The sequence below is a fragment of the Otolemur garnettii genome, unplaced genomic scaffold (assembly GCF_000181295.1).
Source record: "Otolemur garnettii isolate 467f Iridium unplaced genomic scaffold, OtoGar3 scaffold00018, whole genome shotgun sequence".
Taxonomy (NCBI): domain Eukaryota; kingdom Metazoa; phylum Chordata; class Mammalia; order Primates; family Galagidae; genus Otolemur; species Otolemur garnettii.
In genome coordinates, this window is record NW_003852413.1 from 22,054,766 (window position 1) to 22,069,480 (window position 14,715).

General features: G+C 48.8%; 2 protein-coding genes across 2 annotated transcripts in view; one reads left to right on the forward strand and one right to left on the reverse strand.

Annotated features, from left to right (window-relative positions):
- Nucleotides 1-13,235, forward strand: part of RAB5C (RAB5C, member RAS oncogene family) — a 26,319-nt gene extending 13,084 nt beyond the window's left edge. Inside the window, exons 2-6 of the mRNA XM_012803086.1 lie at nucleotides 8,581-8,834; nucleotides 10,351-10,502; nucleotides 10,767-10,889; nucleotides 11,684-11,777; nucleotides 12,338-13,235. Coding sequence (XP_012658540.1) covers nucleotides 8,669-8,834; nucleotides 10,351-10,502; nucleotides 10,767-10,889; nucleotides 11,684-11,777; nucleotides 12,338-12,453 — 651 coding nt within the window. The 5' untranslated portion in view covers nucleotides 8,581-8,668 and the 3' untranslated portion in view covers nucleotides 12,454-13,235. The remainder of the gene's footprint in view (nucleotides 1-8,580; nucleotides 8,835-10,350; nucleotides 10,503-10,766; nucleotides 10,890-11,683; nucleotides 11,778-12,337) is intronic.
- A 692-nt stretch (nucleotides 13,236-13,927) lies between these two features.
- On the reverse strand, nucleotides 13,928-14,368 carry HSPB9 (heat shock protein family B (small) member 9). Its single transcript, XM_003786657.1, has one exon. It carries the CDS (start codon nucleotides 14,366-14,368, stop codon nucleotides 13,928-13,930), a length of 441 nt encoding a protein of 146 aa, XP_003786705.1.
- Between the last annotated feature and the right edge of the window lie 347 nt (nucleotides 14,369-14,715).

The window sequence follows — 14,715 nt, forward strand, 5'->3', positions numbered from 1 at the left end:
AAAAAAAAAAAAAAAAAAAAAAAAACGTCTATCTATAAATAAAGACAGGAAGGGCTTGTAAGAGGTGGAAATTGCTGGTATGAGTAGCGGGATAAGCAGGTGCCTACTATCCTAAATTTCAGCAGAAGTTCTTGGAGTCTCTCTGAGCCTGGGGGCAGCAGCAAAAGCAGCGGCTGTCCTGGCAGGTACTATTGGCCTCTGCAGAGGCCCTCCTGAGACAGAGGGGAAGACAGGCCCTGCATTAATGAGACTCCGATTAGAAAATGTAGAAAATACAGGGTATTTTGGAGGATTGATGGTCAACAGGGATCCTGCCTAAGTCCTGACTGGTTTCTATATGACTTGTGCCCCATCCCAGGCCAGTGGCAGTGTGGGCTGGGGCCAGGGAAGAACCTTTATCTTGGCTGACCCTTTTCCTGGCTTTGGCAAGTGAAGAGCTGAGGGTTGGGGTGTGAGCTAGCACATGTCCACATTGTCATCCTCACTGTGCCATGTGCCTAGAAGTGTGTGTGCATTTGGGCCCCAGAAAGTGCTGAATTTCACCTAAAGCTCTTACTTGAGGGTTTTTATAGAGCAGCCCTAGACAGGGACAGAGAATGTGCTATAGCCTACTGACTGAGGTACGCTGAGTCAGAGGCCAGGCCCTCTTAGGAGAAATAGTCTCTCAGGAATGTCAGAGTTAGGGCCTGGGCCCCCCAGTGCCTCCTGGAGTCAATAGGCAGGACAAGCCCTGTCCCGTGCAGCTGCAGGCCGGCCCTGTCTATGGCCTCCCATTATCCCAAGGTCCTCTCTCTGTTGGTCAGCAGGGCTGGTAACTGCGAGTCCTCGATCTGCCTGTGAATCCTGAGGCCCTTCAGTGGATAATATGGGCAGACCACACTGACCAGGCTATGTCAGCAGATACATGGAGATGTCCTCCTACTCCTAGCAGTCTTCTTTCTTTCCTGTGGGCACTAGAGGCTCCTCTCTGGGCCTTTCTGGGGAACCATCTGTTGTTGAGAGCTGGGAAGGATTTCATGGCATTCTTGTTGGGAGAGGGTCCTGGGAAACTGGGGGTCTGTCTTGAGTGACACCTCAGGCTTTTCTGCAGTGGGGAACAGGCAGCTGGACTGCCCTGGCTCACTTGTGACAAAGTTCCAGGCTTAGCTGGGACAATGCATGGTGAAGAATTACTCCATAGTTGTGTCAAGGCTTGAGCCTCTTGGCCCCCTGCACACTGGCTCCCTTTGCAAGCATTGGTGGACTTGGTGCCCACAGCTGGGACTCTGGCAGACTCTCCTGGGGTCTCACTGTGGTGTGGAAGCCTAGGCACTTGGCTTCAGAAGTCATTGAAAGGGGAATGAGTTGGGTGCGGTAGCTCACGCCTGTAATCCTAACACTCTGGGAGGCCAAGGTGGATAGATGGCTTGAGCTCAGGATTTCAAGACCAGCCTGAGCAGGAGCGAGACCCCATCTCTACTAAGATAGAAAAAAACCAAAAAAACAATAACTAGCAAGGTGTGTGGTGGGCACCTGTAGTCCTAGTCCCTCAGGAGGCTGAGGCAAGAGGATCTGTTGAGCCCAAGAGCATGAGGTTGCTGTAAGCTAGGCTGATGCCATACTACTCTACTGAGGGTGACAGAGTGAGACTATCTCAAAGAAAGTGGGGGTGAGGGGGAGTGGGTGTGAAATGAAGCCAATCCTAGATAAGGGTAAAGGAGTTGTGTGCTCAGGCACATTCAAGGACTTGTCCTAGTGGTAAGGGACCCAGCTCACTCTTGAGTTCCCCTCTAGCATAGCTTATTTCACTTTCTCCTGGAGAGGGAGTCATCTTCCTATGGCTGGGGGAAGGCAGCACCTGGGTCTTTCCCTGCTGCCACCTCTCCTAAGCCTCCTACTTACTGGTGGGACAAGGAGCCCCTTTCTTGGTCCAATACACCCCATCGAGAGTCTTTTCTAAATCTCAGCCACTCAGCCTGACTGGTTAAACTCTGGCTTCCAGGGCCAACCGTACCCTGTCACACTCTCCAGGTTTAATAAAGTTCACAAATCTTAAGTGTACAGCTTAATGGATTTTTGTTGTTGTTTGTTTGTTTGTTTGTTTTTTGAGACAGGGTCTTGCTCTGTCGCCCAGGCTGGGGAGGAGTGGCCCAGGCATAGCTCACTGTAACCTCAAATTCCTGGGCTCAAGTAATCCTCATGCCTCAGCCTCCTGAGTAGCTGGGACTATAGATGTGCTCCACCATGCCTGGCTAAATTTTTTTGAAAATTATTTTTGTAAAGACAGAGGTCTAACTATGTCACCCATCCTGGTATTAAACTCTTGTCCTCAAGGGATCATTCCCACTTTTGCCTCCCAGAGTGCTGGGATTATAAGCAAGAGCCACACACCATGCCCGGCCGGCCTTTGATAGATTTTTATATTTGTTTACACCTATGTATTTTACCTCCCACATCAAGATAATAAAACTTTTCCATCCAGCAGCGTGCTTTTTTTAGTTTGGCTGCTAAAACCAGAAACTGGTTTTTCCCTAGCTTAAATCCAAGCCTTAGAAGCATACATAGAAGGTCACAACCCCCGTTATTCTTGGTAGACGTAGTGACTTTGTTAATATCCTGGGGTTTTTCTTTCTGTTTCTGATAGGGGAACCTTGCTTGAGTTGAGTCTTGGGCAGACTTGGGCTTTGCTACCAACTGGCTAAGTGACTCTGGGCAGGTCACTGTGCCTTACTTTCATTTCCTTCTTTGTAAATGTTAAGAATAGGATCAGATCTTTAAGGCCCTGTTGAGCTCTGATGTACTAGGCAAAGCCAGGTTAGCTAGCCTCTGGTACAGTAAACCTGCCACTTGTTGGAACCTCAGCTTCAGCCTAATTTGTGTGTTATGTAGTACACTTTGTGCATCGTTTCATTAACAACATGCCGGTGCAATTAGTATTAAATACCAGCATTTTATAGATAAGGAACTGAAGCTGATAATGATCACTTATATGACCTGGCCAAGGTCACACAGCTAATAAACAGTGGAGCCAGGCTTGATTCAAACCCAGTTTAGCCTCCCAGGTCCTAACCTGCTAGTCATGCTGGGGAAGGTGGGTGAGTACCTCATGTGGTTCAGGGCTTCAGAGTCTGCTACCAGCTAGATGCTTGGGCAGTCCTGCTACAAGTCTGTCCTCTATTCCTGTGTGCCAGTAGTGGTGGTTTCCCCTTTGAGGAAAAGCTGTGTTTTGAGTTTATGGGTAAATCATTTCCCCAACTAATCTGAATCTGTGAAGCATTTGTAAAACGCTGGCTTCATTTGGCTTTTAAAACAAAATTTCTTTCACTTTAGCCTTTGAACCTAATTACCTCTCCTCCTGTGTCCCTCATTTCCCTCTCTAACTTTTCTTGCCAGATTCTTGTGGTGTTAAATATTCAGGAAGGCCTTTTTCCAGAGTGAAGTACAGCTGAAGAGTCATTGGGAGAACCACCTCCAGGGGCCCTTGGCGAGGTCACTTGGTTTCCAAGCCACCCTGCTAACCTTGAGTGAAAGTCTGCACTCCACCTACCCTCTGGTCACCAGTCTGATTGGTTTCCCTAATCAGCTCACTATCCAGGCTGTGCTGGGACTCTCAGCTAGAGGAAGTCTCTAAAGCAAACAGGAAGCACAAGAGACACTCATCAGCTGGAGTTGCTTACCCTTTTACCAGGAAGGACAAAAAATATGAAGTGGTAACTTCACAGATTAAAGAAGAGAATGATGAAAATCTGGAATAGGGGGTGGGGCAACCCTACAGCAGCACCTGCTGTCCAGGAGAAGTGTCCCCCCAATCTGATTTACTCGTATTGTGACTGCACTGGCCTGGGCCACCTTTCTGTCTCTTGGATTTCTCCTGCTTCCTGAATCAACTGTAGCTCTCGTGCTTTGATCAGCTGCTTACAATCACTTAGGAAACTTTTTATTAAAACATTGGTTTCTGGGGTGGCACCTGTGGCTCAGTGAGTAGGGCGCCGGCCCCATATACTGAGGGTGGTGGGTTCAAACCTGGCCCCGGCCAAACCACAACAAAAAAATAGCCAGACGTTGTGGCGAGTGCCTATAGTCCCAGCTACTCAGGAGACTGAGGCAAGAGAATCGCCTAAGCCCAAGAGCTGGAGGTTGCTGTGAGCAGAGTGACACTGCCATGGCACTCTACTGAGGGCGAGAAAGTGAGACTCTGTCTCAAAAAAAAAAAAAGAAAAGAAAAAAACAAACATTGGTTTCTGGACTCTACCTCTGGAGATGCTAATTCAGCTGGTCAGGGTTATTTTCTAAACTCCCTGGGTGATTCTGATGAGAAAGAGTTTGAGACCACTGACCTGTAGTGTTCAGAGCAGAGGAAACCCTAGAACAAGTAACAGCAGTATCCTACTTTCTCTTCTCTCCCACTCTTGGCCCCAGGGCTGATTGAACATGGTGGGGTGTTTAGAAGCTTGGCTTTGTTCCACCTGTCATGTGCATTGCGGGAATAGGCACACCAGGTAGGGTGCCCCCCAATCCTTGCATTCTTCCCCTTTATTGTGGAAGACATGAGGTTGAGACCAGTGCCCAGTTTCAGTGCTCTCTGAACAAACTAGGGTCTGATTGGGAATGTGTCATGGTGAGGAGAGTCTTTTGCCCCAGGACCTAAAGTTTACGATGGCCGTCACACTTGTGGAAAGAATCTTTGGCCCATTCTGTATCTTAGAAGAAACTTTAGCTCTTATGGAAAATTTGATTTTTGTCTCAAAGACTTTTACTATGCCATTTTTGGTTATAATCCCACTACCCAGCAGCACCTGTAGATCACTTTTGCCACTGGTTCAGGAGAAGACATCCCCAGTGAGACTGGGAGACAAGACGGCTTGGTGAATGGGTTCATTCTACTGCCTGCCAAGGCTATGTTTTCCATTCCCATCTCAGGAGGGGAAAGGATAAAGTCTCCTGGAATCCTGGGTCTGGCCTTCACTTGTCTCAGATACCCCCATATCTCTGTGTACTTTTCATGGCAAAATTGGCTTTCTTGGAGCTTTACTGCGTGGAAAGGTTGGACATCTCAGCTCATATGATCACTAAGCAGGGCCAGGAAAACCATGAAGCAGCCGACCATAAAAAGTGCTGTGCGTACCTGCTCATGTATCTCTGGAAAGCAAGACCAGTAACCAGGCAGAACATGGCACCAGCCAGTTTATGCCAAGTATAGCCTGTCTGGGTTCACTGGGCTGGCCAGGATGTGTTTGCCAATAGTTTCAGAGTAAGTATTAGAAATCATTACATCAGGGTGGCACCTGTGGCTCAAAGGAGTAGGGTGCTGGCCCCATATACCAGAGATGGTGGGTTCAAACCCGGCCCCGGTCAAAAACTGCAAGAAAAGAAATCATGTCAATACTGTTAGCTACTGTTTATTCAACATTATGTGTGAGAGACACTTGGCCAACACCGTCATTAACCCTGGTATGCCCAATATTAGTGATGAGAATGCTAATACCATGCTCATGTGGCTTCTATGAGTTGACCCAGAAGTGGCAAGAACAGTCACACCTGTGGTGCCCAAAGCTGGTGCCTGTGCCAGATGCTCCAGCCCCAACTATGCTTCATTGGCATCTGTAGATAACTGGGCCCTGCTCCAAACCTTAATGGGAATCTCCAGGGCCTGGCTGCACAGATGACTTTGATGTACAGACAAGAGTCCTCATCTGATGTACAGTTTGAGAACTACTGCAGAAGAGCTGTTTGTCTCTCCTTCTGGCTTAAGAAAATCACATTCTGTCTGAGCAGGTTTGGAAACCCACTGGTTTGGGAGGGGCAAGGCTAAGATGGGCTACCTCTACTTGTCTTGGAAGGTGCTAGATATTCCCTAGCCCAGTAGCCCTCACCCCTAGCTGCTCTTATGTTTTGGAATCCAGGACTAGGTTGTCTGTCACCCCTCCTCCCCACTTGTTCTTACCTCCTCCTCTAGTGCCCTAGCTATTTGTTGTTGTCCAGCCAAAATTGTGTGTGTACCGTATAGATTCATGGTAATCACCAGCTTGTAATTCCACTGTGGTTTCCTCTCTGTGGTTGTCACCCTGCCTGGCTCTGGCAGCTCCTCTCACTATTGGGAATACTCAGGGACTACAGGCTCACTGTGGCTATTGCAGAAGCCAGCAAAGCTGCTGCCTCAAAATGAGAGTCTCATTCACCCAGCAACCCAAAAGCAAATAAGAGGCCAGGCAGCTTTGCCTTCATTGTTTTCCCACAGCAAGGAGGATGTCAGTGTCACCTATATGCTGGGTGCCCCTGAGCAGAGAGGATTTAATACCTGAGCATAAAGTTATTTATCTGAAAAACAGGAGATTGTTGTAAAACTAAAAGAGATAAAGGCCCCTCAATGCTGAGTAAACGTTCATTTGGCAAAACCAGCCTAAGCAAGAGTGAGACACCCTCTCTACTAAATAAAGAAAAACTAGCTGGGTGCTGTGGTATAGGTGCCTATAGTCCCAGTTACTCGGGAGGCAGGAGGATCTCTTGAACCCAGGACTTTGAGGTTGCTGTGAGCTATGATGCCACAGCACTCTACCCAGGGTTACCAAGTGAGATTCTGTCTCAAAAAAAAAAAAAAAATTATTTCATTTGGTAAGCACTCTTCAAGTTCCTAGTATGTAGACCATGTGAGGAGGGATCTCTAAGCAGCCGCAAGCACATACTTCGCCTCATGGACGGGGGTAAAATGAGAAAGGATCTTAAACTATGAAAGTAGTGAAATGGCATAAGTATGAAATAGTTACATGGCATTTCTGGTTACTAATTGGGACCCCCTCATACTTCCTTCCTTATACTTTTAGGGAAGAGGTGGACCCCATTTTAAATCTCTTCCTTTGGTGCTGTCCAGAAAGGAAACGTTGTTCCTGGTTAGTGAATCATTCTTCCTGAAGCCCACTTTTTAAATGCGTTGCTGGGAGAACTTGGATGTGGAAAACGATTTGAGGTTGAACAAAGCAAACCCTTTGCTGTCAGCTTCTTGCATAAGCCTAGACCATTTGCTTCTCACAAAAATCCCTTATTCATTCACACCCCTGTGCCTGGACTAAGGGAATGCAGTCCCCCTTGTTCAGGGGTAGGTCGGGCTCTCCTTGAGATCTTAGACTCTATTATGTGAGGGGAGTCTAATAAAAACCTTTTCTTTCCAATCTAGGTTCAAATGCTGAACATAATGTTCAGTACTTGATACCTACTCACAGCACTTGTTTGTTAGACATTCTGTATATGTTCTGATATCTTTTGGTCTAACTCTAGAACAGGCTCCTCATCCTTATTTGCAGTTCTAAAATAAAAATAAAAAAAACAATAAAAAAAGCTGGAAGCTTCAGAGCTCTTACCCAGCTGAGTGACTAAGATGTTGGGGCTGAAACACCTGCTGTTGGGGGTGCAGGGCTTAGTTCATGTTTGCCTCTGCGCCCTGTACCTCCCCCTGTCTGTGCGTCACCCCGCCTCTGCCAGTAGAGAATGGAACTGAGGTCTCTATTTAAAAGGGAGAGTTGGCAGCTGTTCTGGCTGCCAGCAGAGCTGACTTTGGTGTGTGTTTGTTTTTGTGTGTGTTTTGTTTTTTAATGTGTATGAGACTTCTGGCCCATCAGGAATGAGAGAACTGGGAAAGAGACTCAGGATGAGAAAGGGAACCATGCTTTGATTCTCAAAGTGGGTGCACAACCCACTTGAGACAGAGAAAGTCGGTCAGTCCTTTTGGAGGTGGTAGAAGAAAGACGGCTTTTTTTTTTTTTTTTTTTTTTAGTTAGGGCCTCACTCTTTTGCTCAGGTTAGAATGCAGTGGTGTCATCATAGCTCACTGCAACCTCAAACTCCTGGGCTCTAGCCATCCTCCTGAAAAATGGCAATTTTGATAACAGTTTGCACTGGCCAGGCACCTTATCTAAGGAGCTTTTCCACCAGGACTCCCTGTACCCTTGTCTGCCTCACCACCTTCTGTGGCTACACACAGAGGCAAGTGCTACCATACCACAAGTTCACTGTTTGTTGACCTAAGTCCTAATGTTTCCCTGAGCTTTTTTTTTTTTTTTTACTGTAGCCCAAAAAGCCTGTTGACTTAACTGTCACCAGGCTGGCATACATCCATGTCTCTCCTGTGTGTGTTTCAGTTGTAGGTGAATGTACATATGGGGGATCAAGAAGTCAATGTGGGGCTTGGCACCTGTAGCACAGTGGTTACGGCACCAGCCACATACACTGAAGTTGGTGGGTTTGAACCCGGCCCAGATAACCAACAATGACAACTGCAACAAAAAATAGCTAGGCATTGTGGTGGGCGCCTGTAGTCCCAGCTACTTGGGAGGCTGAGGCAAGAGAATTGCTTAAGCCAGAGAGTTTGAGGTTGCTGTGAGCTGTGATGCCACGGCACTCTACCAAGGAAGACAGCTTTAGACTCTATCTCCAAAAAAAAAAAAAAAAAAAAGGTCAATGTGTTTGTTCAGAGCCATGATCCTAAAGTTGGAAGGCAAGGAAGCAGTCAGCCAGATTGTTGGGGAGGTCAGAGGGAAAGACTTATGGTCTAAGAAGGCCTCACAGGGAGACAGAACTAACTCAGTCCTTCTCATTTCTCCCCTACAGTTGGAGGCCCCCCTCCCCATTAAGTGCCTCTTTGCATAGCACCAGCCCCACCCCCACACTCTCTGGTACCTCTACAGCTGGACAGGCAATGGCGGGTCGGGGAGGCACAGCACGACCCAATGGGCCAGCTGCTGGGAACAAGATCTGTCAGTTTAAGCTGGTTCTGCTGGGGGAGTCTGCAGTGGGCAAGTCCAGCCTCGTCCTCCGCTTTGTCAAGGGACAATTCCACGAGTACCAGGAAAGCACAATTGGAGGTGAGTGGGCATGAAGGAATTGGGATGACTCAGGGGTGCCAGAAAAATGCCTTGACCTTGAGGAGAGGGGAGGCTGCCTGCTCAGAGAGACTAAATATATCTGGCAGCAGCACCTTGTCCTCCTGTGGGACTTGAAATTGAATCCTGCAGCTGGTGTCCATGCCCAAGTCCCAACAAGCATTGCTGGGAGTCAAAAACTGGCTTGCCATCCTGGTTCTGCCTCTTTATTATTTGTGTGGCCTTGAAATCTATCCACTCACATGGCCTTGGGGAAGAAGAGGCTGACTCTAGAGGGTCCCTCTTTACTGTATAGACGTCCTGGCCATCGCAGCTGGGTGGTAGGCTGGCATTTAATCTTTCTGGAGCTCATAGGCTATTGTTGATTCTCCAGTGGTCAGCATTTAGGATGTGAGTAAGGGGCTAAACTCAGCCTTCTGCCTCAATCGCCAGTATAAACCTTGCAAGGCCAAGGCCAGCCTTGGTCTTGAGTCATTCCTTCTGTACTCTATTGGTTGGTAGGAGGTTTCCAAGCAGCTGGAAACAGAATTGGCTGTGTCAGCAGGCTCCCTGTGCTGGGGAGGGGAAGTGCAGTGGGGGAGGGCACACAGGACCGTGGCTTTCACTGTACAGCTGTGGGGCAAATGGGGACTCCACCTGTCCATTCCAGCTCTGGGATGCGTCCTTTGAAGCATACGCGCAAGTGTCCTGTGTTCCACTAAGATAGAGTCACTGTGCTCCCTGCAGGTCAGACCTCAGAGTGGCCATGTAGGAATGAGTCTGGGTCAGAGCTGGGGGGGTGACTAGCCAGGATGCCTGGAGGTGGCAGGGACAGTTGGGGAAGCCAGCCACCCAGTCTGAATCTGATGGTGGAACAGAATGTACTTCCTTAGCATAGCTAAGTGTGTGAGAATGTCATCAGGACACCCTGGGCTGGAGCACGCTGAAAGACTAGAGAGTTCTCCAACTGGGCTGTTCTCTCTGAGGGGTAGGAAGAAGGAGAGGAGGTTGGGGTGCTCACCCTTCTATGCCTGGAGTCAGCTTTCCCCTGGGCTTTTCTCTTCTGCCCCTTGCTGTGGGTCCTTTGAGAGTGGTCCTGAAAAGGCCCAAGTGCAAGCAGGCTTGCCTTGGGTGGGTCTGCAAGGTCTGTGCAGTCCCCATCCCCCAGAGACATACATGAAAGTACAAACTCTAACTTGATTACCTGTGTTAAGGTAGCTGGGTGTGTTGCTGCATACCTGTAATCCTAGCCTAGGAAGGCTTAGGCAGGAGGATCACTTTGGGGAGTTCAAGACCAGCCTGGGCTATATAATGAGACCCTGTCTCTTAGCAAAAAAGAAAATAAAGAAAAAGGAAAAAAACAAATACAATTTCTTCTCACACTGCTAGGTTGAAGGCTTTTCTGTGTCCATTTCGGCAACAGACTTCTAAGTGCCAGAGGCTAGAAGCAACAGTGGAAATATATGGGGGTGGGCTTCTAACTTGTTCCTGCCTGCTGACACAGCCTTCTCTCTTCCAGCGGCCTTCCTCACACAGACTGTCTGCTTGGACGACACAACGGTCAAGTTTGAGATCTGGGACACAGCTGGACAGGAGCGGTATCACAGCCTGGCCCCCATGTACTATCGGGGGGCCCAAGCTGCCATCGTGGTCTATGACATCACCAATACAGTAAAGATCTTTGCTTACTTCTTTCTCTGCCCTTATCTTCTTGAAGCCCCAGGCAATGGGTTCTCAAAGCTCGGATTTCAGGCCTTTCCACCCTATATTTCTGGGTGGGATGTAGGCAGATTTTCTCTGTTGTTTGGGGATATCTCACCAGAATCTTAAGGTGGCAGTGTCTTACTCTGGTATGCCAGCTAGAGCTTCTCTAGTGAGTGTCCCTGAGCAGAATGCCTTGTCTGTCCCTTTGACATTATGGCCCTGTCTCCTCAGGATACATTTGCACGGGCCAAGAACTGGGTGAAGGAGTTACAAAGGCAGGCCAGCCCCAACATCGTCATTGCACTTGCGGGTAACAAGGCGGATCTGGCCAGCAAGAGAGCCGTGGAATTCCAGGTGGGGAGATGGACAGACTTGGGGCAAGGAGTAAGCCAGCTCCACCCAGCCTCCCTGGGCTGCTCAGGGGCTTTGGGAAGGGCTATGCTGGGAGGCAGCAGGGGACTTCCACCTGCTCTCTCATGACTCAAGCATGGGCCTAAAGGGAACTGTCACCTGTATCTTGTTCTCTAGCAGTGTGGAAACGTGTGTGTATAAAAATATGCCTATTTTTTCTTATAAACTGACTTTTATTAAACTTATTGAAAAATACTTTTTTCATGTAATACTAGCAAATAGTAAAATTTAAATAGTACAAGAAGGTATATAGAATGAAATTTAACTCTCCTAACCCTAGAAACTCAAATCTCTCTACCCCGAAGTTCCCCACAGTTTTTTGCCTTTCCAGAAGTCGGCACGTGTATATGAATCCTCATCTTTACATAAATGGGGGAAATGCTGTACGTACTGCATCTTATGATGTTTTACCAGTCCCTACTCGCTAGGCTTCTAGGTTGTTTGCAGCAAAAGCCTAAAAACAGTGCTACAGTAAACATCTACATACTTTTGTCCAAATGTACTAGTGTATTTGTGGAAAAATTTTCTAGGAGTATGTCCTAGCCTAGTGATTTTGAAGAGTAAGAAGGCAGAGTGGACCTAGGGAAGCCTGAGTAAGACATTGGCTGTTGCTTAGAAGCCAAAAGCCCCTTCCTCTGGTGTGTAGAAAGCACCATGAACAGGGAAGGGTTTGATCCTGGACCTTGGGCCCTGCCAACATTTCCCTCCCACCCTTTCTTAACCTCCACCTGAATTAGGAAGCACAAGCCTATGCAGACGACAACAGTTTGCTGTTCATGGAGACATCGGCAAAGACTGCAATGAATGTGAATGAAATTTTCATGGCAATAGGTAAGTTGCCTCGCCTCCCCCCTCCCACCACTAAGGGCATAGCACTTATCTGCTGTTCTGTCTGGGTATCTTCCCCAACAGATCTTTAACCACTTCAAACAGTCTGATAAAATTGTTTTCTCCATCTGACTCCCAGATGTGGGTAGTTAACCCCAGGAGTTCCTAAAGCCTACGCCAAACTCCTAACATTTTACTCCCTCACCCTTTAGCTTGCCACCCATTTCAGAGCCTACCATCACTGTATCTTACCCACTTCCCAGTTTTTTTTTTTTAAGCTCAGTTGGCTGTGGAATTATCCTGCCCAGGTCCAAATTCTGGCTTTTCCACTTACAAGCTCTGTGGCCTTGGGCAATTTATTTAAACTCTTTGCAAAAAAAAAAAAAAATGAAAAGAAATTCTCTTTGCCTCAGTTTCTTGGAAAACTCAGAATGTACCCAGTGCATAGAAGCCCTCAATATGTTATTATGAATGGATGGTAAAGGCCAGATTCACCCCAGTAGAATTGGGAGATAGTAATGGTACTACATTTTAGTGTATTTTTTTCCTCCTCTGTCAAACAGCTAAGAAGCTTCCCAAGAATGAGCCCCAGAATGCAGCTGGTGCTCCAGGCCGAAACCGAGGTGTGGACCTCCAGGAGAATAACCCAGCCAGCCGGAGCCAGTGCTGCAGCAACTGAACCCACTGCCTGCCCACTGCCCCCGCCTCTGCCTCCTCCGCTGCCTGAAGGAATGAACCGACTGGAATCCACTCTAACCAATCGCACTTAACAGGCCACCACTAGGGGGGCAGGGGGAGGGGTCCACCATGATTTCTCCATATAATTTTGATCATAGGCCGGAGTGAGTTATTCCACCTGCACCTTTCTGTACAAATACTAATTCAATTTTAAGTCTTAAGTCACTTTTTTAATATATATGATCTTCTGCTCTTCCTACTTCCTCCCCCTTCTACTGCTCCCCCACTTTTCCTTTGCTGGTAGTAGCCACCTGCTCCTATTCCCCCCACCCTTATATATGGGGGCAGGGGATGGAGCAATTACCCTTTTCCCTCTTGCTGAGGAAGACTCTGCATCCTCACCTAGTTTGGAGTGGTCTTGGTTTGGGGCAGTGGGGCAGGCCTTGCAGCTGGGGGAGGGATAGGCAGCTCTCCCCTCAGCTGCTGGCATCAGGCTGCCACCCCCTCCCAGCCCCTGGACTCCTAGCTGGGAGAGAAGCCACAGCATTTCCACAGCATTATTGTGACAGCCACAAACTTGCTCACAATCCCTCCACCCTCGGTCGCCCTGACTTCTGGCTCTGAGCTCTGTTCTGACCAAATCACGATGATGAGTATGGGGGGTGGGGGGGATGGGGGGAGTGGGAGGGAATGGAACCAACTTTTTCTGTATTTTGTATTGTATTCTTCAACATGTAACCAATCAGTATCTTGTCAATATAGTCAGCCGATCAATCGACCTCACACTTGTCTTCCTTGTCTTTCTCTGGCAATTTATCAGACCATGTCCTTTCTTATTTACTTGAAGTTTAAGATGGACCACTGAATCTTTTGAAATGAAACCTTCCCTCTCTGATGTGAAGGGATGCTAGTAGTCATGGTAACCAAGAGAAAAAGGCCCCTGTTGTTAGCAGCTCTAATGGGGCGGTAGTGGGGCCAGACTGACTAGGGCTGAAGTTGAGAGTCTAGCATTTGGTCCTCCACCTGCTCTCCACCAAGCAGATACACTGAGGTTAAAGTGCAGTCTCTGAAGGTTATTGGTCTCTGAAACCTCTGGAGTTTTTAGTTGTCTGCACCACACCTATGAGAGACTGGATCCTCTCTTCCCTAAAGAGGAAGGAATACCGATGGCCTCTAATGCAGTCCCTGGCTTTCCTCACCACCTGTGCCCTCTGCAGCACCATCCTCCCCCTCCTGATCTCAAGGCTCTCTGCTGGTTCTGAAGTGAGGGCAGGTCTGGGCACTCCCAGCCCTCTGCTGCTCCCTGCTGGAGTGGCTGCTCTCAGCCAGGCCACTGAGGCCTGATTGCTGGTGAACCACCACCTTGAACCTAGTCCCTATACCTCTGACCCCATTCCCAGAAAAGAAGACCGACACTAAAGACTGCTGCGCACGCCGGAGGTTGTTTACTGGGTTAGGCTAGGTTGGAACTATCCTTAGAGTTGCCGTTCTGTTGAGACTTCAGGGAGACGGAGTGCCCCATGCTGGCCTCTGACCCATAGCTGGCCGGAGGGGGTCAGGCTGCAAGTCATGGCAGTGGGATCCATCTCCCGCGGGAGGCGCATTTGTCGATGCACCTTCTGTGACATGCGATAACTGCCCCTTTTCGGGTCGCTGGTCTCTATTTGGCGCTCGCCGGTCATTATCAGGCGTTGGCCGTCCACCCGCACCATCAGTTCCTCGGGGGCAAAGCCATGGGCGTCCAACTTCACTTGGAAACCATTTGGGGCGTGGTGGTTGCCCTGTAGGGCTGCCGGATCGTCCTTGAGCAGTTGCACCGGCAGTGTGGCTGCCTGGTTCCGTTCAACGAGGGCCACGCTGGGACGCCGGGATGCCACCCGGTTCTCGGTGGATAAACTGCTACCAACCTGCTGCATCCGAATGAGCAACTGCTGTTAGGGGCGCGAGGCCGTGAGCTTAGAGCTGGGCTCGAGGAGGGTCCCCACGCGGCCCTAGCCCTGTTCTCCTTGATTCCCTTTGTTTCTGCAAACGGAGGCAAGGCGGGAGTTCAGGCTCAGCCATTCCCGTCCTACCTGCAAGGGTCAGGTCGCCAGCACTGTGGCAACTTTTATCCTGGACCCTGGCCCCTTTCTCGTCCCTTCTCCACCTGTTAGTGGTCCTGGGGTGTACAGGGCTATGAATCGGATAGTCTGAACCAGGCTAGACCCGAGAGCCCATCAGCGCCAACAGAGGGCAGCCTTCCGGGGCCATCTACTCTCAGACC